This window comes from Sinocyclocheilus anshuiensis, unplaced genomic scaffold (genome assembly GCF_001515605.1).
Source record: "Sinocyclocheilus anshuiensis isolate Anshui unplaced genomic scaffold, SAMN03320099.WGS_v1.1 scaffold55, whole genome shotgun sequence".
NCBI lineage: Eukaryota > Metazoa > Chordata > Actinopteri > Cypriniformes > Cyprinidae > Sinocyclocheilus > Sinocyclocheilus anshuiensis.
In genome coordinates this window covers 442,328-467,250 of record NW_015549647.1, presented here as the reverse complement: position 1 = coordinate 467,250, position 24,923 = coordinate 442,328, and the positions used below count along the sequence as shown (strand labels likewise).

Genomic DNA, 24,923 nt, shown 5'->3' with positions numbered 1-24,923 from the left:
TACTGAAATTTTGGTAAAGTGACAACTGAAGTAGAAATATTATTATATAATTGTAACTTTATTATTTTAAAAACTGAAACAAATCAGTCAATTTTAACCTTCAGTATTATAGTAATGTAGTACCAACTGACTCATGTATATTTTATAGCATTAGTTGAGAGATTTTTTTTTCCTTGAAAACATTTGGCATGTACTGTACCTGCTATATATACAAATTAATCGATATTGAATCGAATCGAATTGGTAATCAAATCGAAAGCTTGTGAATGAGAATCGAATCGAATCGTGAAATTTGTGTCAAAACCCAGCCCTAATCATTAGTAAGGTATTTTTTAACATCCCCTTTTTAACTCACATAAGTGTTGGAGTGGGATGACTAACTCTTAACTTAAAGAGATAGTTCACCCAAAACTGAAAATTCTGTCATTAATTACTCACCCTCATGTCGTTCCAAACCTGTTAAGACCTTTGTTCATCTTCAAATTGAGATATTTTTGATGAAATCCGAGAGCTTTCTGACAGCAACACAACTACCACATTCAAGGGCCATAGTAAGGACATCGTTAAAATGGTCCATGTGACATCAGTGGTTCAACATTCATTTTATGAAGCTACCAGAATAATTTTTGTGTGCAAAGAAAACAAAAATAACGACTTTATTCAAAGATTTTTTTCTCTTCCGTGTCAGTCTTCGATGCGTGTTCATGAGAGTACCACAACGCATGCGTGTGGTGCTGCTGATGCAGGAGCCGGCGTTCTGACATAGAACACACATGTGCTGCGCCTTGTTTACAAGCAGAGGAATGCACACGAATGCGCCACGGTACTGTTGTGAACACGCATCGAAGACTGGCACGGAAGAGAAAAAATTGTTGAATAAAGTGGTTATTTTTGTTTTCTTTGTGCACAAAAAGTATTCTCATAGCTTCATAAAATTAAGGTTGAACCACTGATGTCACATGGACTATTTTAACGATGTCCTTACTACCTTTCTGGCCCTTAAACGTGGTAGTTGCATTGCTGTCTATAGAGGATCAGAAAGCTCTCGGAATTCATCAAAAATATCTTAATTTGTGTTCCAAAGAAGAACGAAGGTCTTACGGGTTTGGAACGACATGAGGGTGAGTAATTAATGACAGAATTTTCATTTGTGGGTGAACTATCCCTTTAAATGTTCCATATTATCTTGATCACAAATACCATTTATTTACAGCATTCTTCACAGTATTTTGTTGAGATGGTGTGGCTAACAACAATCAGCTTGTTTCCATAGCAAAGCCATTTCTCTTCATTTGACCCTCAAACCAGAAGCAGATCATCTGGATGGAGTAAAAATACACTACCCTACAAACCTAATTAAACCCTGGGAAGCCATGAGAGGCTTTTAGTGCAAATTCTCACTGACTGCCTGAAATACAGGCATTGGGGGGTTGGAGAGGAAACTCCTCAAATTAGCAACGACAGACGCCCAAAGCCCCACTGTGCCACACATCACAGAGTTAGTCTGCAGCACAGCCCCCCAAGCAACAAATCTGGGACATCCACCCCCTTATATACTCTAGCCACCCTCAGTGTTGTTCACGTCCACCTGATAGGAAGTTTAGACAGGTGTCCCATTGTTCTTGCTGTTGTCATGAGACAGGAACACATCACGGCATAATATTAGTGGATAAAGTCCAGAGAATTTTGTGGTTTAAAGATTTACAATTTTCACGCTTATGGAAATGTAATATTATAAAAAGCGTATAAATAGACTAAGATGTTTAACTGTTGAATAGTTGCTGAATTGTTTAAATATATCTGGGTGTATCTGAGAGACAGACAAAAGTCAGTAAACTAAAGTCATAATGACGAATTTTTAAAAAGCCTTAGTGATGAAACTTTATACAAGCAGTAACATGTTTTGCTCTCATCTAAATAGTATGACAAAATTGCATTAGCAATGACAAGTTCTAGCACATGAAGGGCTGAAAAGATTGTCAAAAAGGTACTTTCATCATTATAGAAGGTATGCCAAGAACTACTGGAATTTGAGCTCCTCTTTGTAGCGGAGCTCTTTGTAAATAGACATTCCAGAACTTTCCAACTGCACGGAGCAGAGTAACATGTGATTTAAGAAATGGGAATTCAACACTGCGACCACTGCACCATCATGCAGTATTTTTCAATACAGCACAGTGTAAAGTTTTACAGACATGTGAATTACTTGACATCACCCCCAAAAGTATAGTAAATTGGATCCACAAAGAACAGATGAAATAATTAAGCAAGCAGTTGTTATACGGAAGACTGAGAAGTCGTTAGTAAAAACAAATAAAAGATGAGAGAGTAAAATGAACAAAAATGACAGTTTCCTATGCCCAAAGAATGGTGTGAGATATAAAGAAAACAGGGGAATAAAACAAGGAACTACAAGCTACTCACATAAAACAGGATTCCGTTCTGTAATCAAATCATTATCATGGAAACAGAGGTGTTAATGTCACATAGAGGGAAACACACAAACACACGACAGACAAAACACACACAAGCAAGGGGTGATTTAAAAGCAGAACAAAATGTGTTGTGAATTTATGTGAAAGGCACACTCTCAGTTTGTGAGTGAGGCTTTTGCTGATTTAGAATGTTACTGGTCTAAATAACAGAACTGACCGTTATGTGTGGTGCTAAAAACACGGTTTCATTTGTTGTTGTTTTTTAACATATCTTAGACATCAGGTCAGGTTGTACAAGATCAGCTCTTAACTTTCATACAACTATGAAAATGACATTAAAATGTCAGATTTCACATCATGCAAATATATCACTATGCCCCCAGCTATCCTGACAAGTTAACTAGGTTAATCTCTAATATGTTTTATCCGGCACTAAACATGGTGAAAATAACCCTTCATATTCTGAAGGATAGAGTGCATACATTCAAAACCATTTAGCAAATGTGACAAAATGTGTACAAACTATTTAAAGTAAACCACCCAAACCCCTTAAAGCAATGTGTTTACTTGTATCAAAAATATCTCAAAGTGCCGAAAATTTCCCCTCGGATTGGCTATATTCCATTGGTGTTTTTATAGCAGGTTAGTTTTGCATGCACAAACAGAGCAGGTATAAAAAGCTTAAAGGGAACTTGCCTGGAGTTTGACTGCTTTAGGAGATTCTGGCTGTTTGTATATAATAAACAAATGTAATATGTTAGAAGGCATCAGGGCCACATTCTCCAAGTGTCTTAGACCATGGGACAGATCTGGGCCTTTGGTATGTTGTATATATTTGGCCATGCAAATACATTAAGACCAAAGACTACAGCATGTAAAACTCTTCTGCATGCTTTCATATAATACCCGTTATCATACATTAAGAGATCGGTAAAACTGCACAAAGATGGCAAACTACAGGCCAGCACTGCAGCCACTAAGATGTTTTCTCAATGTAGGCCCACGTGTAATACTTACACACGGTTAAGAGCCAGCAGTTATTACTAGATAATCATCTAGACAACATTATCAGTACATTAGAATCTACACACAACACTATCACTGACATACAAGTGCATGTTATCCACTGATGTATGTTAATTTGGTTAAAATTAGTCTTCCAGTAAAAGCACCCTGATGTCATTGTAATTAACGCGTCTAAAATAAAATAGATTACTTGTAAGACATTACAAATTAAAGAGCTTCAACTGTAAATGCAGTACAGAATAGTTTTAACAACTCTGACTATTTGTCTAACAAGCTATTTGTAAAACACTCTTGAAGAAAGTCAAGATGCCTAAAAGCACCCCTGCTATAGCAATGGATGACAAGACCGATGTCTTTGCAAACTGTATCGCATCCTACTCTTCTTTTTTTTTTTTTTTTAAAGTTACTCAGGACTTCTCAATTTTTTTCTATTCTGTTACACCACCTAAAGAAACACCTGATCAGAGTCAGAAGAAGCTTAATTTTATAGGGGTTTCTTAAAACCCGAATAACTAATTGAAAATATGTAGGCCTAGTTATGTTGCATATTCATCTAATTAACTAGTTTTTAACCTGCAAGCCTCATCACCCTATCCTGCTCAGTACTGCCACCTACTGAGGTGTGACAGTTTCCCAAAATATACCCACATATCCTTCCACACCTATATCATTGGTGGAATTTAACAAGAAGGTCAAAAGTAATGATTCAGTGAAAGGCTGAGAGAAATTAACTCACTGGAATGTTGTGGTCTTTCTTTCCTTTGTGAGAGGATGCAACGTGAGCCAGGTACTGGATTACTTTTTTGGTGTTTTCTGTCTTTCCAGCACCTGATTCCCCTCTGCAAGAGAAAATTCCAATCAAAAGCAAACATAAAAAAATTATAACAATAATAAAATACCCAAATAAAATAAAACAACAGATTGGTTAGATATTTATGCACATTTGCATTCCACAAACTAAATTAAGCATCATGCTGCATCCTGTATCACAGGTCTGCCGTTTGTTTTTTCAGCTGCGGTTCCTTTCAGCAGCTAGGAGCCTGGGTGAGGAGAATTTGGTCTATAGTGCTGGTGTATTACACAATGGGCTTTATTAAGTGACCATTAAAAGTCTTATATAATATTACTGACATGCAAAATATGTTTTAATGACTTTATAACACAATGATATGGATGCAAGAAATACTGTTCATCACAGGTCTGATAAAAAAATTATTCTCCCCAATCTGCCCATAAATGGAAAAAAGTCTTTAGAAAGACACCCAAAGTTTTTACACAAAGGCCTGTGAAGTCATTCATTTACTGCTTCAATCAATGAAATATAACAGCAAAATCTAATGCAAATAGTACACCACACAAACTATATATACAGTATAAATATATATATATATATACGCAAGGATATTCACCTTTTTCTCCTTCAACCACTGTGTGCTCAGTTTTGCTGTGTGCTTTGGGTCATTGTCATGTTGGAAGGTAAACCTTCTTCCCATTGACAACTTTCTGGCAGAAGGCAGCAGATTTTCCTCAAGAATTTGACGGTATTTTGCCCCATCCATTTTTCCTTTTATCCTGACAAGTGCTCCAGTACCTGCTGCAGAGAAACATCCCATAACAGGATATCACCACCTCCATGCTTTACTGTAGGAATGCTGCTATTTGAATGGTGAGCTGTAATGGATTTCCGCCAGACATATTGTTTGGTGTTGAGGCCAAATAATTCTATTTCACTTCTTAATAATAGACTTCACTGTGCATCTAGGCATTGATAAAGCCTTTGAATTTTTTTGTCTCCATCTCCTGACTTGTGCGCCTGTCCACAACCTTATCCCGGAGATCTTTTGACAGTACCTTGCCACCCATAGTTGATTGTTTGCTTCAGCTGCACTACCAAGGACTGAAATGCTCCAGGAAAGCTCTTTTCATGCTGAGTTAATCAAAATGACCACAGCGGAACACAGTTAAAAATCATATGGCTTTGTGTTCCATTGAGAAGGTGATCGGCTACACCTGATTGAGTTTACAAGTCATTTTTAGGAGGGGGTGATCCTTTTTCCAACTCAGTGATTCTATTTTTTTTTATTTTTGTATGACATGTTGGTGTTATATCTTTCAGTTGGATGTTATAAGCTGCACTGAGTAAAGCTGGATAAAACAAAAACTGTGTCCGTCTTAAGATAAAACATTTAACTTATGAAATGTCAGAGTATTTTATGAGAACTTCAAATGCATATACAATACAGATATGTTATAACAAAACGATTTGTAAAGCACAATATACATTGACATCACGAACAGCTCATGATAAAACTCTCTCAATAAAGTTAAAACCCTTAAAAGCACCCCAGCTACAGCAATAGATGATTAGACACAATAGATGATCTTTGCCAAATGCATTGCTTCCCAATGATTATTGAGATTAGATATCATATAAACAGTCTATCTTCTAAAAGCACCTCTCAAAACTCCTGCATTTTACTCCATTCTGAAAAAAAACTGTTATCCTCATGTTGCTCAAATATAGCAAGACCTACTAGTAAGAATCTACTAGAACAGTGTTTCCCAACCGGGGTGCCGCGGCACCCTGGGGTGCCGTCTGTCGAGAGCAGGGGTGCAGTGTAAAAAATCCTTTAATATTTTTAAATTGCTAAAATGTTCAAAAAAGCATCTATTATATAATATCCATCTGATGTCGCCAATAATTAGAGATGCACCGAAATTTCGGCTGCCAAAAATTAGTTCACCGCTCAGGATTCACTTTCACGTGGTGTGACGCTCTGCGTATTATCCCGCTCTATTCGTGTTCGCTCCGCTCAATCGCTCCACTCGTATACCGTTCATGCGAATCGGAACAGCACATTCCACTCAAAAATCGAGCCGACAGGAAACATCGCATATCGAAGTTAGAAATTCAAATATTGTGACAAAATTAATTTTGTAGGGTGCCACAAATTTGTTAAAATTTCCAAAGGGTGCCTCGACTAAAAAAAGGTTGGGAAACACTGTACTAGAACACCCATTCTCAAAGTGTGGGGTCTCCCTCTAGTGGTACGCAGAGGAGTCACTGACTTAAATATAAATTAATGTTAAAACAGTGTTTCCCAGCCACTGTTTTCGGGTGTGCCATGGAAAATTATCAAAAACTTGTTTTTGTGTGTATAAAGAGCAGAGAAGAGTCTTAGCATTTGCTGTCTAGTTGTAGCCAATACACTTTTGTACATTTTAAATATCATAGCTGTTCGTATTTTATATCGTGAGATTTTGGTCAAATGTATTAATAACGAGAGAAACTGAGCGCCCATATAGCTACAATAAACTTTATAACCTGCAAACTGGTGAAAACGTAATGCTATTAATTTACTGCCTCAGTAATGCCATTCTAATGATGGACAAAACACAGATCTCTATCACTCGCTCGTCAAAAACCTCATTAAACACATTTGAGTATGATTTTCAGAAAGTAAGTGCAAGTGTCTGATCATATATAAAGCCAAAATACCATGCTCTGATGACGCAACGTTTAATTATTGGAAAAATAAAAAATAAGTTTCCCCTTTCTATCTTTTTTTTTTTTGTAATGCTTAGTGGTGTGCCCTGGGATTTTTTACATATCAAAACTGTGCCATGGAAGAAACAAAGGTTGGGAAACACTGTTAAAACACTTTAAAAAAGTTTGCCAGGTGGCTAAATGATGCCTGTGTTAATTTTTTGATCAAGTACTGTACATGTTTTACTTTACATTTAAGTACAGTGCAGTTTTTATTTAACTTTTAGGTACAGTACATTTTAATTTAATTATTTAAGTTTTTTTATTTACCTGTATGCAAGCACAGTGCAGTGTTAATGTTCAAACTGTATTTACAATATTTAAAGTAGCAGACAATAATAGATATTCTTATTAGGAATAAAACTGCCTCATTTTTTAACTGTGCATAGCTGTAGCTGAATAATTAGGCCTACTACGCTACTGTATTTTAATGTTGGTCGTTATGGTGGTACTTGGAGAACCAAATATTTCTGAGGTGGTACTTGGTGTAAAAAGTTTGAGAACCACTGTACTAGAAGATTCTGTAAAACACTAAAGGCTCTCATGCTCCAAAAAGGATAATAAAAAGCATAATAAAAGTAGCCTGTATGACTTGTGCACTATATTCACAGTTTTCTGAAGCCATGAATTGTCTTCATTTATATTCTATAGAAAAGACTAGCTTGGACAGAATTTAAGTCTCGAGTTTCACAATAGAATTCTGGGTAAATCGGTCTTTTAAAAGCTCTTGAATGTGTCTGTTTTTTTGCTTGTGTTCAAGCTTTTGAGTGTGAGATTCCTTAACCCTGCATTCTAGCTACATGGACATAAGGCTTCATGGACATCATGACTTCACAGCGGGTGTGCAGAATGGCATGTGCTGCAGTGGTATCAGTAGGTCAGAAGGGGTCGACTTTGAGAGAGGATGTTAAAACCAACTCTCATAACCTATTACAGTGCCACTAAGACATGAGAGAGACTGTTTACTTATTTACAATGTGCAAAGACAGTAATTCAGGCTTAATGCATCAAAAGCTTGAATTTCTATGGATGAATTCTTATAGGCTGACTAGAAATATTTGCCGTGGGTCTGACTCACACTGTGAGATGCTCTACATGCCAAACAGCTACAGCTACTGATATTTAATACCTGCAATGATACATGACTCATGTTTTCAGGCATGGCTGTATATCAGCTTCGACTGAATGACGTAACCTGTAACTGCTGAATAGAGATGACCTAATGGTTACTCACGTGCAAAGAATTGATTGGTCCTCACGATCTGCAAAAGAGGAGACGAGAAGAAAAATAGGTCAGCATTTTCAGTTCAGTTCACCTGAGCCTTTAATTCAAATCAATCCACTTTGACATTTAGAAGTACCTAAAACAGCAAAAGACAAACATTTCACCACAAAGTGATTTATCAGATACAGAAGATACATGTACTCTGATGCATTTTATTTCTGCCCAATTATTATTACAATCTGCTGTCATATTTGTATATACTCAACACTGCATATTATGACTATTCTGTCTTTTCAACAGACGAAAAGTTTTAGTGAAAGAATACACAGCATAAAAGGAAGACGGCTCAGTTCAAATGGAAATGAGTGCCAACTGAAAATGCTGTGTTGGCCTACAATGCAAGCCAAAAAACATCTGTAAAACTGGTTATGTCACATCAAGTAGGTTTCTCACTTGTCTGCAAATCTCACTTCGTAAACAGGTTGGTCTTCCACAAAACGGAATCTTTTCGCAACTTCAAAAGTAAAGGTTTTATAGGAAAATTCAAAAGCAAGCAAAACTATTTTATAGTGATACTAAACCTCGGCAAGAGGAAGATAGGGGATGTCATGTGACTGCTTATTTGAGGATGGGCTTAAAAAAGGCTTTTAACAGCACATATCATTTTTCTTACATGATATGGATTGCCGTTTTACTGATACTGATGTTTTAGCTTCAGTGCAACCAAAATTCTGCCCTACTTATGCATTTCATTTCCCAGGCACAAACAGATAATTGTCAACTCAGGTATATGCCAGATACTTGCATGAACATTATCCTATGCATGAGAAAGCCTCTGACATGCTTTAATTGCACTGATCTCTGTAACATCAGCTCACTTTAATCAAACATAATGCATACGGACTGTAGGTAACTGGGTTTGAGTATTAAGAGACTATGCCCAATTCTGGAGATTAGCAGATTCAAATGTACTACTTAATGTCCTGCAGCCTCCTCCTCATGCAGGACATCTGATTCAATAAGCTCAAAGTAAATGTCTTCCTCCGCATTGTACAGCAGTTACAAAACCACATACATAGTACTCAATGTTTTTGTGCGTCACACTGGAGTGTGTAATCATTTGTATTACAGCATAACTCTCTGCATCCTCTTCCAGAGTGTTGTGATTCACTTGAATACATTTTCTATATATCAGGGGTGAACGAACACACACCCACCCTGGGAGCTCTTCCAAGCGATCATTTGGGTTGTGTCTCAGTTCCCGAATCTGCAGCTGCAGAATGTTGCTAATGATGTAGATAAATAACTTCATGTCACTGTTAAACGGTTTCTCTTGCAGTATCAGACAGCTTCTGAGCACAGGCCATCCTTGAAACGCTAGGCATTTGTGTGTCTGGTGGAACCAAGAAGCACTAGATAAGATAAACCTGGCCAGCCCAACCCAAAAATGGTGGCCATAGACATTTTCTTTTCAGGAAAAATTTCTATGAAAAGTCATTACTTTAAAATGTTTGTACAGACTTTTTCTTTTACTAAGCTTGACATTTTGGCATGCAACTCATTCAGCACTGCTTGTACTACACTTGATCTACTTTAGATCAAGATTTATATGATTATTTCTTCTTGTACCTACCGTGTGAAAAGGCATATTCACACAGCGCAAAATTCAATGACCAAAGGAAATAAAGTTGCTCTTTTATTTCACATTGTATTGGGAGCTTTATTAGCTTTGTTGCATGTCTCTCGGTGTGAAGAGACATCAGGAAATCGATCCAAGACCTTTATAATAAAATAAAATCCCAACTGGGTCTTTGATGTGCTGCTTGTAGACTGATCACTGCTCCACTAAAGCAGTCAGAATTATTATTTTTTTTAATGCATAATTTAGCATCCTCAGAGGACTTGTGGAGATTAATCAAACTCCTAAAAAGTAGTGAGGTCGTTTAAAATGCCAAAACCAATTTACCGCATTCTTTTTAGGCATGGAAAGGTCTCTGTTCTGCAGTCCTCTAATGAGACGCAGGGGTATCTGACTAAGTCCACCTATGGGAACAGAGGATGCCTGAAGATAAAATAGTGCTGACTGCTTTCCTGTTCTGGCAGCGGAGGTCAGGGCTGTCTGGGTTGAAGAGGATCTATAGCTGAGCACATCCTCAGTATGGGGTTTCCTCCACCTGGACATGGTTTGCTCACTAAAAGTCTAACATTCGAGAACCCGCCCTTATATAAGAGGCCAAACGTGTAACAGAATATGTGAAAGAATGATAATGGCATAAAAGAAAATGTGTAACAATTGTTAGAACATCTTTTGTTTTAATCTAGATAGCAGAAAACACAAGGACTCAAAAACTCAATGTGTCCTTATGCATGAATCAACAGGAACAGAATGTTGGACTGATCTCGTCATAAGCAGAGCTATGAAACATGCCATGTTCAAAAACAATGTTTTAGATAAAAGGTTCAGGGCTCAGGTTACAAGAACTGGAAGTAGTTCCAGGGTGGAGGCGCTTCCTTTTGTGTGGCGTACATCAAACTCTGTGAACATTCATGACACTATCTGTCTCGGATACAGAGACACAGATATGGCAGCCAAGGATTCTGAAGAATGGCCTCTCCTATCAGCACAGCTGCAGAAAAGGGAAGCATATAATCAAGTGAAGAGAGGGCTCTTGACTTCTTTTCATTGCATCCTTTGTCAAGGCCTTAGCAACCCTTCTCTGAATAATGAACAGCTGATTACAGAGATTCCAGCATAATTCAGGCACAGCCGTAAGAATGTGTGGTAATAATTAAAATCAAATGGAGCTCCCAAACAAGCATTCAAATATAACTCATAACCTGTTATCTTTGTAATATGACAAGACTTGGTCAGCAGATCATACCTCGCATACTTCCAGTTTCATTTAATTTGATCCAAACTAGGGATGCAGCAATTAACCGTGCTTTAAAATGGCACGGTTAATTAAACGTAAAGGCTTGGCTACACCGAGTGTTTCTGTTGCACAGAACGGAACTGTTGCAACTTGCACAAAACGAAAACAAAGTTACACTAGCGGTGCGCCAACTTAAAATGCCGTGCTTATCAGAGACACGGAGGCTACTACCCACTCAGCTGTTTACATTCATTTAAAACCTAACTGACTGCTACACCGAGTGTTTCTGTTGCACAGAACGGAACAGTTGCAACTTGCACAAAACAAAAACAAAGTTACACTAGCGGTGCACCAACTTAAAATGCTGTGCTTATCAGAGATACTGCTACACACACTAGATTAACTATGACAGAGGAACCAAGCAGCGATCCTTTATTTCCACCAGAGAAATGACTGAAGTCGATAGTGTGGGGCTATTTTGGGTACACCAAGAATGACATTTAAATATTGCCATAAAAACTGCTGCTAAAGAGCGAATACACGGCTTTAAACTATTTTAATGCACAACGTGAAGCTACGGCTCGTTAGCTCAGCATTCTGCACGCTTCAGATCAGACAGATGAAATAATGCGGTAAGATCACATTTATTTGAATTAATTAATTATAACATTTAGCTACTTATAAATTAATTATTCGATTGGGAGAGGGAGAGAGAGAGAGAGAGAGAGAGAGAGAGAGAGAGAGAGAGAGAGTGATTTTTCCCCCTCGTTGCTGATGAATATAATGTAGCAATTCAGTATCTAAGCTATTTTATTAATAAAAGTCGTGGGGCAGGGTTCACAACAAGTGTGTGTCCTCCTGAATGTTTGCATGTGTGCGCAGCACGATCTCCGATCTCACAAACCAAAATAATAGACATGATTTTCTCAGGCTACATGTAAAATCATATGAATTATTATAAAAATTATTAAAATGAATACGTATGGATGACAGTTGATTGCAATAATAGTTCAGCTTATTCCCCTCATTATTAATAATTTCCCCTGTGGGATAAATAAAGTTAACAGTCTTATATTAATAATACTTCATTAACACAATAATTGTTAATTAATTATCCCTTTTACAGTATTATTCATAATTCAAAAACCAACAAGATTTTTTTTCACCATGTTTCCAGTTCTCTACCTCAGGTCTAAAAGAAATGTAAAGAATGTACAAACTGAAAACACTAAATACTTTTGTGATCTATTTTCATTAGTTATTTTCAAAAGGGAAATACTGACATGGATGTTTACAGAGCAGAGGTCACCTTTTTAATTCCAACTGGAGAGATGGACTTTTGTTTGTCTTTATTATTATTATTTTGTGCTGTATTATTGGTTACCGTGTTATTTCTGTTTCAAAAGGCAGCAATAAATAACACTTTAATATCTAAAGAGTGTCCATGTGATTTTATACATTAATAATTTTGTGAAATGGATAAATGCATAATAATCGTCATAATCGTAAAACCGTGATTATTTCTCAGACAATAACCATACCAACAAAATCTATAATCGTTGCATCCCTAATCCAAACCTGATCTGAACTGGAATTTCAGTGCATGCTTTCAGTTAGGACTGAAATGATTAGTCGACAATAATAAATTGTTGACAAATATTTTTGTTGTCGAGTAGTCGTTTGATCTCATATGACCTAATGTAAGAGCCTGCAATAACGCGGTTTGACCAGTGTGGCGCTGTAGCGCAACTAAGACTGTAATTCAGCTCTCCTGATGCAATTCAAGAGAAGAAGACAGCGCTTCAGTTCAGAGCAAACGAGCAAACGCAGCTAGGCTGCTGAGCGGCGTTTGGATGAATACGTAAATATATACATAGGGCTGGGCGACATAGCTAAAAAAAAAAATATCAACGATATGTTTCATATCGTTCGGTATCGATAATTATTGACATTTTTTATAACCTTTTTTTTTAAACAAAAAGCAATAGAAATTTTTTTTTTTCAATTTAACCAATGTATTTATAATTAACACAATTTATTGAGACAAACAACAAATATTTTTTGTTTTAACAATCAAATACAATAATAATTAAACAAATCTCATTTCTAATGTTTTATATGCAGATTAAATAGGTCTTTATTGTATAGGTCTAATTGTCTCCCGAGGCCACAGGAGGGTGAGCAATGAGCAAAATAATGCTGCGCATTTAAATTGTCAACGCAAGGAAGTAAATCTATAAAAACGTACATTGGGTCTAAATTAACTCAATTCGGCAGCAGGAATATAGCCCGCTGTCACTTTAAGAGCCGCACGGATCCAATTTACTGTTACACAAGTATTTTCATTCTCAACTCTTTACATTAATTTATTACATAACCGACGAGGGTTTACGTAAATAATCACTAAGCGCCGCATTTTGACATATTTTTGTGTGTATTTGACCGTTTAGGTGCTAAAAAATTACTTTACATATCCGTGTTGTGTTCCGTCTATGAGCGCATACACAGTAATCTTCCAGAGGAAGCGCAAGTTCTTTCATGCTTTTAAAAACATAAATAAATCTAATCAACTTAAATAAATCAAGCACGGCCCGTTTTGCAAAAGTCTCGTTACATGATTTTACTGATTTGCACGTGAAATTGGGCTTTTATTCCATCTGCTGCAACTGCTGTCTGCAGGAATTTAACATGTAACTCTTTGAAGTGACAAGCCCGTCAGTCACACACTGAGAAATATGACTCACTAGCTACTCAGTGAGCCGAGCCAGATATGGCCTGATCAGAGGTGACACAAACTACTGGAGACTGCAGCTCAATTGCACAGAACATCATCATGTTTGCTGGTCATTGATCCTTATCAAATTACAAACCAAACACAATTAAACATCTAGAAACCTTCAGACTACACATACTTACATAAAAATAAAAAACTTTGCAATTTCATTATGTCCTAGATACTGATATTCTCACTATGTGGATAAAATATAAATCTACAAGTGGATTAATTTAGAGACATGAGATAATGTCATCCTTGCTGGAATTAAATAATAAACTGTATCATGGTATCAGCTGATGTTTAGCAAGCTAAGAAAGAATATATCTGCTTTGTCAGAGGCTCAGCTCACAGGGAAATTATGGGATACTGTAGCCATGTAGTGGAGGAGGGCAGTTGGTTGCTGATCCTGTTGTGTTCAAGGGGTGTGTTTGGTAATGTGGGCAGCCGGCCTCAGACTACTGCAAAAACAAACACCTCAAAGGTCATGGCTGTCTGACACAAATAAACTTGATAAACCCTGGAGCCTCATGCCTTGTGGATATACAAACAAAATAAATACTTAACTCAAGCATTATTTATACATGACATAAATAATACTCTAACACCGCGTGGCCTTCTGTATGGGATTAGATAGGTGCCAAAAGTATTGAACAAAAAACAACTCATAACCAAGCGGCAACCTCCCGCTCTCTCTCGTGAAGCCAACACGGAAGTGACTTAAACTGTAATTCGTCAACTGGCCGCTAGAGCTTGGCTGCAAAAGGGAGTCAATCCCATAGACTCCCCATGTTAAAATGCCCAACTTTACAGCAGAAAAAAACATGTTTACAGCCTGGTTCAAAAAATGATTTTGGTCTATATAGCTAACTGTGAGGGGGTGAATTTTTTTTTATAACTCATCCATTTAAATTATATTAAGCCTTAAAGTTCTGCATAATTAAGGGCGTTGCCCCTTGAGTGACAGGTGGATTGCCGCTGCTGACACTGCTGTCGAGCTAGGTGGGCGTGGCTTCAGCAACCAGCTCCCGCCTTTTTGCCCATTTTCGATTATCCGGGAGTGACGCGCAGTGATGCGCTGCCAAGATGGCGATGGCCCGCTCCGCCCACTTTGCGCTTCAAAAACGCTCTTCAGAAAACCACGGGTGACGTCACGGACACTACGTCCATGTTTTTATACAGTGTATGCTCTGTGTATAACCCTAATCAACCAAAAATTAAACAAATAAAAATAATAAAATAAGAGAATAAAAAAAACATTACGAGTCATAACTTTACACCGCTCCAAAACTACTTTCTTCCCGTTTTATTAATTTTATTTTTAGCCATATTTTTTAGAGCACAGTCTGAATATAACTAAATGGTTAACTCAAACAACAAGCAAGATTTAAAAAGGAGCAAAAATTCAGATGCTGCACGAGAAGGTAAAGTAATATTTATGCATTGCTCAGTTATCCTGTCTAAGAAGTACTAAAGAAAGCACAGCTGATTTGAAACAGGTACGAAAATGTTTTTGAGTTCCCCTTGGAATGTCTTTGAAATATAGGGTGTCTGGTCACTGTAATCTACACAAGATCTTTATGTTCCAGTGGGCTCAGAACAGATGAAATCTCTCTGCAACCACCTGGACAGAGTTCAAAAGGACAAAGCCATGAAACACATTACTGCTCATTACACATGTATTGGTAACAGGTGGGTCAAAAAACTCCACAGAGCAATAACTATCTTAGCACACAACAACCTATTTCATCCCAGCCTAACTGATAAGTTAGGGGGCTCGACATCTCTTAGCATAATTGAAATTTAAGTGTGCCTCCGCACTGGGTAAATGTGCTTGTGAGATTGCCATTTTAAGGGTTGTAATTATATGTTTTAGACATAACTTTCCAGTCAGTAACCGTGCTTAGATTTCATAGCTTCCATATGCCTTGAAGAGAGACGGGTACCACTGACATTCCTGTGCTCCACTGGCAATACTGACTGGGCCTTTTCCAAAAATGTTAATGTTGGAGTGAAGATCAGCACTTCCAAAGTTCTTAAAGTTGTTATAATTAGCCTTTTGTAAAGTTCAGTCAAAAGCCAGAGAGGGGGATTATGGCTGGTTTCTAGCAGACTAATCAAAGACAGATGTGAATGGATGTGTGGTTGTGTAAGTCAGTGTGTTCATAGGCCAGTGTGTTCATAGGCATTATACAATTTACATTTGCATGAGCTAAGTCTCATTTAACCTTTAAAGCTGCATGTTACACATGTCATTAAACAAATACTCTCTTTTAATAGAGCAATACATTCAACCACAGGGCATTAAATTATCTGACCAATAATTGTGTTACTTCATCAGCAAACAAACTTCTAACTGATCACTTTTCTCTTATTACCTACAGACTGGACACCATGAGGTTTGTTAAAGTACAGACTAACAGCAAAGTAAAGTTTGTTCACTCGGTGGCCATATTTGCAACGCCTCTGGGCAGCTATTTCTTGCATCCAAGAAATCCTTAAATCTCAAAAACTGCTTGCCACACTCACAATTAAACTGCATTTCAAATTAAATAAAAAAATCTGACACGAACAGCCCCTTAAATGTTGCTTCTTATGCTCAAATGGCATTTAAAAAAGCACCATCTTTGTGTATCTAAATTCTTTAATAATAGTTGACTAGGGTTGGGTATTGATTGGGTTTTTTACGATACTGGTGCCTAAACGGTGCCTGAACCGATACTTTAAAAAAAGAGGCACAAAAAAAACAATGGATAACATTAATGAACATTAAAAATATTTAAAATAAGGTGTGATGAGTGGTGAACGCAGCACAAACTTTACAGTAGATGGGAAACCGATTGCTCCCTCGTGACCTTTTGTAAACTGTATTTATGACAAAGAACTGCACAGATACAGATATTATAACACTCTATCGATAAACACACACCTTGTGTCCTCTGTTTCTGTTTGAGTCTGCTCGCGCCACGGTCTGCGGATTGAAGGGCGCGCTGAAAGACAGGGAGGAGACGAAGTCTGCTGCCGTTTTCATATGAAATTTAAAGGGAACTGACTCTGAGGGAGATCACGAATTTGTGTACAGTTTATGGAGCTAATCGCTATAGCCCGCTAAAAATGGCCTAGCGACACCCATGCTTCTAACGTCCATTTCGGAGAACCAGGACAAATATTTCAATCGATCGCTCAGGCATTTAAGTGGCACCGAAATGAGGCACTGAAATCTGCATTCTGATTCGGTTCTAGTACAAACCGGTTTCGGTAACCAACCCTATAGTTGACTAATATAAGTCTTTCAAAGGCCAATATTAGTGCGGATATCTAATAATGAGAGTTATTTTACACAATATTTACTCAATTCTCACATGTGCAAATATCCATTGGCAACCTGTTAAGACTGATTTGGACTGATATCAGCTGATGCCGATAAATGTTGGCCATTTTAATGACCACTATAAAACAAAAACAAATCAGAAAATGCCAACAACACAAGGAAATGTGCTGGTTAGTTACTGTTACACTTAGGCATGGGCCGATTACCGGTTTCAAGGTATACCGCGATTTGAAAATTTCACGGTTTCAAAACCGCTAATATTTTCCGTTATACCATTCCTGCAGTATGCGCTGTTTTTCATGTCTCCTCAAAGACTGAAAGTGTAGGAATCCCTCAGGTTGAGTGCAGTGTAGAGAGTATACACGTCTCCTCCTGTTGGTGCGAGCGAGCGGTCAGTCACATGCGTGTATGACGGCCGAAGGAGCTTCCTCTGGAACTTACGCAAAATAAACAAATACTACTGTTCCAAATATTCTGTATGTTGCTCAAAATATATTGTGTTCAGTTTTTTTTTTGTTTTTTTTACCCAGACATTTAAAATTAACACATTTTAGAGCTGTAACAACAATACCGTGATACTGTGAAACCGTGATATTTTTGCTTAAGGTTATCATACCGTCAAAATCTCATACTGGCCCATGCCTAGTTACGCTTTAGACTTAATCTTAGGATACCATATCAGATTCTTAGATTAAAACAAATTAAAAACAGTTTTGGTGCTCTGATTAAAGAGTGTAATAGAGTGTTTTCCAAACATAAATGTGATTGAAAACACAAGTGAGCGGGGACAATAACTGGAACGGAGCCATGACGGAGGAAACATCTCAAGAGGAAAAGTAAACAACTTCAACTGCAGTAATCTCTGTAGCTCTAATGATTCCGCCGCGTGCAGCATTGTTAGGGGTGTTTCCTCCACAGGCAGACACCAGGATCCATGTGTCCCAGCCACACTTGACCCAGCACGTCACAGTATGTACTGCCCCCACCACCACTGGCACACAAAGGCGACATTGTACCCCACAATGCAGGTCAGCCTCTCCTTCCCAGCCTGGGACGGCTCTTGTTCACTGGCCTCTGACAGATCAGGACAACTGGCCTGTCCTTCTATGTGAGAGGGTCAGCTTTAGTAGGGAATTCAGCATTACATTAATGGCAAATGTTCCTCCATTTCCTGGACAAACTACTTTGACTCCAAGTTTGTATGATTGTTCACAACTACCAAATTCACCAATGTTAAAACTCATAAAATGTAGCAAATTAAAATACAAATTAGCCTATATAACCATTGGCAATTCATTAAAAAGAAGACCATGTTCTTGTTCTTTATGAGAAGTGGTTTTATTTAATTTTTAACATAAAGGTATGTTGTGCGTCACCGCAGTTAAATCGGTGTCTATCATGATAAAACCTTAATATCAAACCTATATAATGAGTTTGGAAATTTTGGAGAAATGCTTAATAAACGCATTATACTATAACTAAACCCATTAGATTTTAGCTGACATAAATTTACTGTAGATTTAGTCGACTAAAACCTTACGATATTTAGTCGACTAAAACAAAACAATTCAGGTGACTAAAATATGACTAAAACTAAATGGCATTTTAGTCAAGAGACTAGACTATGACTAAAACTAAATCAAAATTAGCTGTCAAAATTAACACTGATAATTACACCATTCAAAAGTATGAGGTCAGTAAGATCTTTTTTAAATAAATTACTTTTATTCAGCAAGGACACATTAAATTGATCAAAAGTGTCAGTAAAGACTCCCACATTATTATAAAAAATATATTTCAAATAAATGCTCTTTATTGGAACTTTCTACTAATCACAAAAACATGAAAAATTTAATCACAGTTTCCACACAAATATTAAGCAGCACAAATGCTTCCAACATTGATAATAATAATAGCTTCTTGAGCTGCAAATCAGCATATTAGAATGATTTCTGAAGGATCATGTAAACCTGAATAATATATGGAGTAATGGCTGCTAACAATTCAGCTTTGTCATAAATTACATTTTAAAATATAATTAAATAGAAAACGGAGTAAAAATACTGTACAGACCCCAAACTTTTCAAAAGTTTTAAATTGGCCCGACGTTAACTTCCGGTCTGTGTTTGTTTATCAGTCTGGCTATGGCGCCGGCTACAAACGCAGTTAAAGTTAAGGTGAGGAGTAGACTGAAGTTGGGCTCAGGTGGCTGTGCTGTGGGATGTGTTTCCCATACATTTATTTATTTGTGGCGCTCGCCACAATATCAAAACTGACTAATTTTCCAAAAGGCTTCGTTAAATAAACATGAGCAAGTACTGCATGTGTAAAAATCAAAACGAGGCGTGGGTGTTTTTATATCACTGTATTTCTGAAGGAAGACTATCTTTAGAAAATTTTCGATGTCATTTTCATTTAATCTTGCATGTTATATGCCTGATAAAGCAGCGTTTGTGAGCTCAGCGCTGCTTTGTGTACAGCCGTTACTGGGGAAACCTCTGTTTCTCCCGGGTGGGTCACGGGTGGATAAAATAAATCAAATTATGCAAATATTAACTACATTTTTTTTAAATACATTTTTTTCATGAGGCAGACGATTTTGTGTGTGTGTATGTGTTCGTTCGCCTGATCGGGAAGTTGCAGTGCCAGAAACGGTGACATTCCAGATAAAGTTTAAAAGGAGTAAAGCCTGTGTTAAAGCTATTGAGTAGGCTAATATGGCCAAAGATGATATTTTGTTTTATAAATAAATGTTCATTTAAAAGCAGCCCACGATCAGCGTATTATGTTACCGTTATCCCTTACAGCTCCGACGAGGTTTTGTTCCGTCCACCACGCTGTGACAACTCACAAAAGACTATTTTTAGCCAAGTAGAGCGAAGAGCCGCTTTTGAAACATGCTGCGGCTGGCTGATAAACACAAGCACTGACTAGAGCAGCCGCGATCAGCTCCGGTAGCCGTGGAGCTGTAACGCGCCGCAGACATGTGCAGTGAGGAGCAGATCAGCTCTAACATCACTGAATCTGCTGTTAAAAATGAACCATCTATTCATCATATCATCATGCAAAACATACACGATAAATAGCGAATTTTTCATTGTTTCTCGAAACGTCATAACATTTCCACACTGGCGATGACATGACTGTGGCGCCAAATCATTTATGTCCCCACGCATCATGTACGTCTTCACACGTTGATGTCATCAAATTGCGATCGGTTCGTGAGATCGGCCAAGTTAGGGAGTACCGATCGAGTCATAAAATGTGGTTATCGGCCGATACCGATCTACGGCCGATTGATCGGAGCATCCCTACTAAACAGTGTGCAGAACGGTTGTCTGGACTACATTTGCTGTTCATTGATTGTATAAACTCTTTTAAACACCTCTAAAATGCAGTGAAAATTAAATTGAGTTAAAAGATTAAATAATTCAGTTGTAATGTAACACACTAACATCTCTGCTGAATGCCATCTTAATCTGTGGCACAGTTGCCCACTCCAATATCCAACTGCCCCAGATTTACTAAGAGATGAATTAAAGATTATGACAGTGGTAGAAAAAAAATTATGGTTGACTGAATCAGAGAACTACATCTCCGGATCTTGCCTTTCAGAATCAACCAAATCCTATGCGCTTCATTGAGAAAAGAACCAGTAAGAAAACACAGGAGAGGTTTGAAAAAGCTCCAACTGCTCAAGAACAGGAGCGATGGGTCTTACTTTGTATGATATCCTGCTGTGATGGACAGATATACTCAATATTCACAACCAATAACATGATAAACAACAGAGCATTGTATTCAAAAGCCTGACTCCCTAATTCATGCACTCTTTCAACACAACTAAAAACTTATAAATTACTTCTGGAGTAACCTTGTAGTTTAGTAGCAGCTGAAGAAGACCGTGTCTGATGGAGAAGTTAATGATATGTATTATCTTTCACATCTCACTTCAATATGCACAGATCCACAGCTCGGACAAGAAAAACTCGAGCCCACTGCAGTGAAATATGAAAAAATGCAGCCCTTTTTTCTTTCCGTTCTCTGGGCTTATCTGAGAGCAACAGATGTGGAAGAGTAAATTAATTTATCTCTCAGAGTGGAAAAACAAACTGAAATATAATAGGATATCGTTGGAAACAGTGACCATTCCATTTCTGCTGCTCTTCATCACATGATACTATGAAGCAAAGTACAGCCAATAACATTAAAGGTTGGCTGAAACTGCTAGTAAGTTCAAATTATGCTTCAAGGCAGGGCTCTACAGTGCGACCATTTCAGTCGCATTTGCGACTGAAAACTACTGTGTGCGACTATCAAAAAATTTTTAGGAGCACCAGTGCGACTGACCCGATCATCATCATATTTGCGATTGTGCTCAGGGGAGCTTCAAAGGTTTCTACGTGTTTTTGCAGCGTTGAGTAATGTATCACAGACATATCTCACGAATCCTTTCATAAGCAAAGTGTTGACAGGGTGTAAATAAGAGATTCATCGCGCAGTGTAGAGAGCTTCGTTGATTATAATGTGAGATCGCGATGAACTAAGATGAGTGACAGCTTTTAATGATTTTTAAGGGAGCTTGTAAATGTGATACTTATTTAATACAATACAATTCAATAAACAAGAAGTTAATATTAAGTGACTTAGATTGTCTGACTATAACACTATTGTCTGATCTTGCTCTATTTCGTCGTCGAAAATAGTTTCAAACAAAGACACAGCGCATCTCCATTCAAACACTGCGGTGTTTCGTTTATGAATGAACGGGGGTTTTTAAATGAATCTAGTGAGTCAGTGATTCATGATTACCCATTCATAAAGACAGTCACTTGCTTCATTCCGGAATGAATCAGTTGTTCGAATGAATCAATTGAATGAATGATTCAGTGATAAAATCAGTGACTTGCCGCCACCTGCTGGCAGTTTTAGTTTCATTTTTAAAGTACATTTTCAGCTATTTAAAACATTTAATATTTCTATATTCAAAATGTTATATTTAAAACATTAATCTCATCATGAATTTATGAATTTAATTGCACTCATGCCACCTCTGAGCCTCATTAAATGTCTGACTTTTCAACTTTTGTGTTCTTCTGTGCCACCTCTACAAATTAATTTTGTTAATACTGATTTCATTTGATTGGTAACTTATATTACTTGTTCTTATTCTGTCGGTTTAATTACAATTTTTAAAAAGCTTATAAAATATAATTTTTTTAAGAATTTGACAAAAGATGAAATAATTTTAATAAAGTTAGAGGAGTCAAATATCACCTCGTAATGGGAAGGCTACTTTTTGATAAAATTTTGGATTATTGATTAGAAGGTGCTCCTACAATTTTAAAGTTAGGAGCACAAGTGCTCCTAAAAAGAAAAGTAAGCGTAGAGCCCTGTAAGGTTTAGGAAATCTTGAACTGCTAAAAAAACGGCAAAAGGAGGAGAATTTGTCTGCTTATTTGAACAAAGTGGTGGTCTCATCTTCATCTAACACTTAACAAAGATTGAGAAAATACAACACACCCTCTTTATTTTCACAGCAAAATCCTCAGTGGAAATGCAGAATTCAAAAATGTTATTTCTGTAAGTTAACAGATGGAGCCACTGAGAGAGTTCATCAGAAGGAATATATGTTATGGTCTTACCTTGAAGCATGCATCTGTAGGCAGATTCAGAAATGGCGTAGATATGAGGTGGCATTTCATGCCTCTTCTTGCCCCTGTACATCTCAATGATGTTCTCTGAGTATATGGGGAGGTTTTTGTATGGGTTTATGACCACACAGAAGAGTCCTGAGTATGTCTGCACAGAGACAAGAACAAACAAAATGAGGAAAGAAATGTAACACTTAATTGGTGGTCAACTTATAAGGACTTTTGCAATTAATTACATTGAGAACATAAGTACAATTCATAATCGAAGCCTGCAACTTGAGATAAATCCCAACATTTTAACATATAAGAACCAGCAGAACGATTAAATATATAATGTAACCCTTTGTCTTATTTCTTGTAAAGCCCCCCTTCTATCTCTAGTTTACTGGTTTAACATAAGCAGTAAAGCTAGTGTTTGTATAATCATTTAGGGATTTCTGAAACACAGAATACTCCAGAGTAACTTGTGAAATATCCTAGAATAAGCCTATAGTTTTTTTCCATTCATACGGTTTCTGTTAATCTTTTTCATTCTGAGCATAAGGGCTGTCGCGATTCGTCGATTCTATTCGACTATTCGATTTTTAAAAATCCTCGACTTCATTTTGCCTGCGTCGACTAACCGGCAAAATACCCGGAAGTGGCGCATTTCACGGACGAGAATCCATAAAACACAATATTAGACTGTTTTCCAAGGCTGCATGATATATTAATCCCTTAACTGTCACTCACATTTTTGAACATAGGCGTGAAAGTGCACGATCCAAACTTAAATTTTTATTGTAGTCCAGATTAAAATGTAAAAAAAGTTTGAAAATAAATAGCCTATTAAGTCTAAATATTTAAGTATTTGGCTCTGTGATGCACATCATAGCAAATACACAAATCTGAATGGCTGTTTAAATCATTTAAACACGATTCAGAAACAGAAAGTAGACCAGCTGCTTTGTTTACAGGGTTTCATTTAAATTAATTATTATTATTATTTCTGCAGTTTAGCGCCATCTGCTGTCAGAGAGTGAAAGTGTGCTTTCATCCAGAGCGTCTCTCACATGTTCCGCCATGCGCTTCTCGTCCACGCTTGTTTACATCAGAGTGTGCACGTGTCTTTCACGCAGCATACAGCGGTGTTGTGCATTTTGACCAATTGATGGGAAAAGTATTCTTAAAATGCATTCAAAATTCTGAATAACTTGTAATATATAATTATTCGCGGTATTTAGAAGAGCCCACGATAACAATACTGTGCATATTCATTACCGTGATATATCGCATTACCGATTACCGGCACAAGTCTAGTGTGGAGCGGCTCAAACTCCATCTCTGCATGTTGTTGGGAGTTTGGGTTTATTATAAAGTTCATCTGGGAACGCAACGTGCACCATTACATCAGATTTGTAAGATAAATCATTTATAAATCCACGCACACTCAGGAGAATACATCATCTCGCGGTTTCAACATAAAAGCTCAAACCCTCACTCTGAGTTTACACGTTTTGATGTCCACATATTCATTTAATTACAGTGGCTATAGCATTTCTGTCGTAAAGAAATGGCCAAATATTAAAGATTAAGTGGACATTTGAATTAAATGATGCTTGGTCAATATTAAACAAGTATTAGATCGCAAAGTAATGTAGAGCCCTGCACGGGCCTCATATTTAGGCCCTAGCCCGGCCCTGGCCCGAGACGCTCAGGCCCTAGCCCGGCCCGTGTCCGACAGCTTATCAGAATTACATGGCCCGAGCCCATCTTTTTTTCCACCTTCTCCCAAAACAGTTTATACTACTGTTTCAGCTATTAAAATAGTTCAGTTTTGTATGTAATGGCAAAGTGCTTATATTTTGTTTCATTATTTTATTAAGTTAATTTAGAAAAACATTTGGAGCATTTTTTGTTCGTTAAATATAAGTTTTTGTTTTTTTAAACGACCAAGCGGCCAGCGGCAGACAGTGAGCCTATGTTTGATCAATTTAGCGGCTAAATTTTAGCCTTCTCAAATCATCAGGACTTGCCTAAAATAAAATCTATAGATATAAAACAGTTCAAGCATATAACA

General features: G+C 37.3%; 1 protein-coding gene across 4 annotated transcripts in view; it reads right to left on the bottom strand.

Annotated features, from left to right (window-relative positions):
* The window catches only part of LOC107659961 (myosin-10-like), a 71,701-nt gene that overhangs the window by 34,514 nt on the left and 12,264 nt on the right, over positions 1-24,923 (bottom strand). For 2 of the 4 annotated variants that reach the window (XM_016449087.1, XM_016449089.1), the window contains exons 3-7: positions 22,856-23,012; positions 8,243-8,270; positions 4,198-4,300; positions 3,132-3,161; positions 2,425-2,442 (exon numbers count right to left, since the gene is read on the bottom strand). In XM_016449087.1, coding sequence (XP_016304573.1) covers positions 2,425-2,442; positions 3,132-3,161; positions 4,198-4,300; positions 8,243-8,270; positions 22,856-23,012 — 336 coding nt within the window. The remainder of the gene's footprint in view (positions 1-2,424; positions 2,443-3,131; positions 3,162-4,197; positions 4,301-8,242; positions 8,271-22,855; positions 23,013-24,923) is intronic. The other 2 variants (XM_016449088.1, XM_016449090.1) reach the window with 1 other exon arrangement.